Source organism: Periophthalmus magnuspinnatus, chromosome 6 (assembly GCF_009829125.3).
Source record: "Periophthalmus magnuspinnatus isolate fPerMag1 chromosome 6, fPerMag1.2.pri, whole genome shotgun sequence".
Classification (NCBI taxonomy): domain Eukaryota; kingdom Metazoa; phylum Chordata; class Actinopteri; order Gobiiformes; family Gobiidae; genus Periophthalmus; species Periophthalmus magnuspinnatus.
In genome coordinates, this window is record NC_047131.1 from 25617680 (window position 1) to 25621179 (window position 3500).

At 37.8% G+C, this 3500-nt stretch overlaps 1 protein-coding gene across 3 annotated transcripts in view; it reads left to right on the forward strand.

The window, feature by feature from the left end:
• The window catches only part of znf423 (zinc finger protein 423), a 116177-nt gene extending 114790 nt beyond the window's left edge, over window positions 1–1387 (forward strand). For all 3 annotated transcript variants that reach the window (XM_055222431.1, XM_033967730.2, XM_055222430.1), the window contains exon 21: window positions 517–1387. In XM_055222431.1, the coding sequence (XP_055078406.1) occupies window positions 517–546 (30 nt within the window). In that variant the 3' untranslated portion in view covers window positions 547–1387. The remainder of the gene's footprint in view (window positions 1–516) is intronic.
• The last annotated feature ends 2113 nt before the right edge of the window (window positions 1388–3500 follow it).

A 3500-nucleotide genomic window follows, 5' to 3' on the forward strand; every position in this document is an offset into this window, starting at 1 on the left:
GTATGGAGACGCTGTCTGTAAAATATTAATCGCAGTATCAAAAGACACAGGGGTTTCACACACGTCTGGATAAACAAAAAGGCTTGGGTTTCTCCACTATGAATAAATATGATGAGATGACTACAGTCAGATGTTGAAACTTGTTGTCATTGTAGTGAGAATCTTCAGAAATGTGTGGAGGACAAAACGTAGAGCTCAATGATAACTTCATAGGCCATTGTCATCCCTGATCAAGCACATTCATCCACTGCTTCTACATTTCCAAGTGCACCTTCTGCTCAACAACAATGGCATATTTAACGCCACATGGAGCATAGTGTCTGTTCATCCTGTGTGGTGTCTGTGCCTCCTCTTCCTCTGTTCTTCGTCAGTGTGTTGTGTGTAAAGTGAGCGGGCCTGGTGCTTCTGTGGGAGGCAGTTGTGTTTCACTTGTGTTCTGTTCTATTATTGGGTGGGGGGCGAGTGGAAAGCCCATTATTGCTCTCCTCATGTGTTCTCCCTGTCTGTCTCCTGCAGAACCACACGCTGAGTCAGCACGCGCAGTGAGACCGCGGCCTGGCAGGATCTCTCGGCTCAGCCCAGGGCCCCCGACCCACGGCCGGCAGGGGACCCCCATCTCCACATCACAGCCAATCAAAGTGTCATTTGCTACTCACATGTAAAACTGTAACGATCGCACCACTGGGTGCGGCTATTAGGAGCAGCGGGGAAAGGAATATTAATGGGATATGCTATTAAATAAAGAAAAAGCAAAAGTGGGTGAGCAAACCAGTGCAAGCTAGATGAAAGAGAGAGAAAGGAGTTAAAAAGGTATTGTACGTGCAGTATTTTTTATTGTCCCACCACCTTGCCCCCTACCATCACCCTCTCCCCCCTCCCAGGTTATCTGTTTTATTTTGTTATCAAATGTAAAATGAAAAAAGCAAGAGAGGTCTTTTTTTGAGAATTGGTTTTATATTGTAGAGGCTTCACTTTCCGTCTCTCTGTTGCTTCTTGTATTCAGCCTCATAGACTTTCTTTTCTCCAGTTTACCTTTTGTTTAAATTTGATACCATTCATTTCTTTGTAAGTAGGTACTTGTGCTGTGTTGTGATCGTTTGCCACTTGCATTCTTCAGTTCTTTTTCCCTGAAACTCCTTTTTATGATTACTATATATATTTTTCCTTTTTGTAATTACTATGAAAAAAGAAATCAAAATAAAGAGCAGAAAATCATACAGATGTTTCATTTTTGGATTGGGTTTTCCAGTCTCTATGGGGCCTATACGGATTATTGTAAAAATGAATATCTTCAGTTTTCAGTGCGTCTGGTCAATGACTGCTTTTTAAATGTGAATTAACCAGATTGCAATAATCTAGTACAGACGAAAGATAAAACAAATAAATACTTGACAAAACGACAGCTTTGGTGTGCAGTGCATTTATTTGAAACCCCAAAACACACTCCTACTGAGGCACTTTTATTTTATTTATTATTATGGCTTTACGGGTAATGCCATCATAAGAGGAGGCCACAGTATCAGAACACTCTTCACACAAGGCCATCATTGTAAATAAGAATTTGTTCTTAATGTTTTGCCTGGTAAAGTAAAGGTTAAATAAATAAATAAATAAATAAATAACACAAGTGTAAGTTTATCTATGAAACTTTGTTGATAAATAGCAGAGATGGGACCAAGTCCTTTTAAGTCTTAAATCTTTGACCTCAAGTCTGAGTCAAGTCCCAAGTAAAGACAGGCAAGTCCATATCAAGTCCTGAGTCATTGCCCCTCAAGTCCAAGTCAAGTCCAAGTCCTCTGCTTTGAGCTTCAAGTCCTTTCAAGTCTAAACCAAATGCCGCTTGTATTTTAGCAATGTATATGCTTTTTAAACTGTAAACTTTAAATTGTACAACTTTTAAAAATCGTACTAAAAAATAGAGACGTAACAATATCCAAATCTCGTGATACAATATTTATTGTGATATTTTAGAGAGGCTATTAGAATTGTAGATGTGCTAATTTTCCCTTTTAGAATGTGAATCATTATTGGCACAATCCAAAAAAAAAAAAAAAAGATTTAAAAATGCTATTTCATCATGTAGTCTAAACTGAAATGGAGCAAAGGATAATGGTCCATGAAAACGGTGGATTTAGGAAAGCGAGCTTGTAATCCGTGTGACAGCCACAAGTCTCCACCTCTGATAAATAGCATAAGGTCCAGGTCCAATTCAGATGTGCTGTGCACAAGTGTGGGTCTCTGTGAAGTGCTGCGGCCTGCGGACACCAGGCATGTTTGTGTTTCTGATTGAAAGGTCAGGGTCAGGTCAGCCTAAACTGGTTTAAGGTCTGCTGAGAAGAATGGATTATCCCAAAAGTCAATACAAATTATGAGTAGGCCTATTATAACATTAAAACTAAATTACTCAAGTAGTTGTAAAAAGTAAGAGTCAAAATTGGTAAAAAAAAAAATACTACTAAACTGAGTAAAGTTTGAAGGTAACATTTGCTTTATAGTTATGTATTCAGGAATACAAACATTAAATAATTCACAAAGCAAGAGTGATACATGATAATGAGATAACAAAATTTGGTGCTCCACTAGTGGTGTTGGTAGTAAATATGTGTGTAGGTCTAGTAACACATGCAGTATTTGGGGAAAATGGCAAAAGACCATTTTGGGACACAAATACAACCACATTCATTTGTTTATGTTATAATTTGGTGATTTGGTTCTCAAAATGATTATCCAATCAGAAAGCAAAATAAGCCTCATATGAGTTAACATTTTCAATACCTAAATCATGTTGGTTTACAGTCTGATCTGAATCCTCACTACATAAAACCCAGCACCTGCAGCCACTCATTAATCTGTGCTAGTGCAGCATCTGCAGCTCAGTGAGTGGCTTCTGGGGGTTCTGAGCTTTCACATGAGGCATGACCTGTCTGAAAATGAGAAAACTTTTATATGTTCACTCTGCAGCTTAAGACACTGACAACCCAGGTTCAGGTTGTGATTGTGATATCCCATATACAGCAATGAAAACATATGTTCCTCAGGAAGTCTATGGTGAAGGTTTAGTGCTCCTTAAAAACATAATAAGAAAAAAGAAAATGTATGCTCCTTTATAAGGCCACTTAACTTTACTTGATAACTTATCTATACAATAGTAATTAGGTTCAAAAGTGTACACAACAACACAACTTGTGACATTAATTTCTTTCAGTATTTTACGTTATAAGTTTTTAAAAGTAAAAGCATCCTGTTTTGCAGGTTTTGCAAGGCATGAATTTGATTTTATTCAAGAAGGCTTTGCATGTGGTTTAATTATTCTTCCTCAAGGTCATTTCCTTAAAACCAAACTATCTTAATGATGAAATGATGTTGTCTTAAGCTCTGCTTAGGAGACAATTAAAACCCTTAGTCTACAGACAATTTAACCTTAAGTTTACTTCTCTTGTCCCATACGTAAGCCTACATTATACTTGTGTAATAACGTGCAGCAGGTGCAGTGTTGCTTT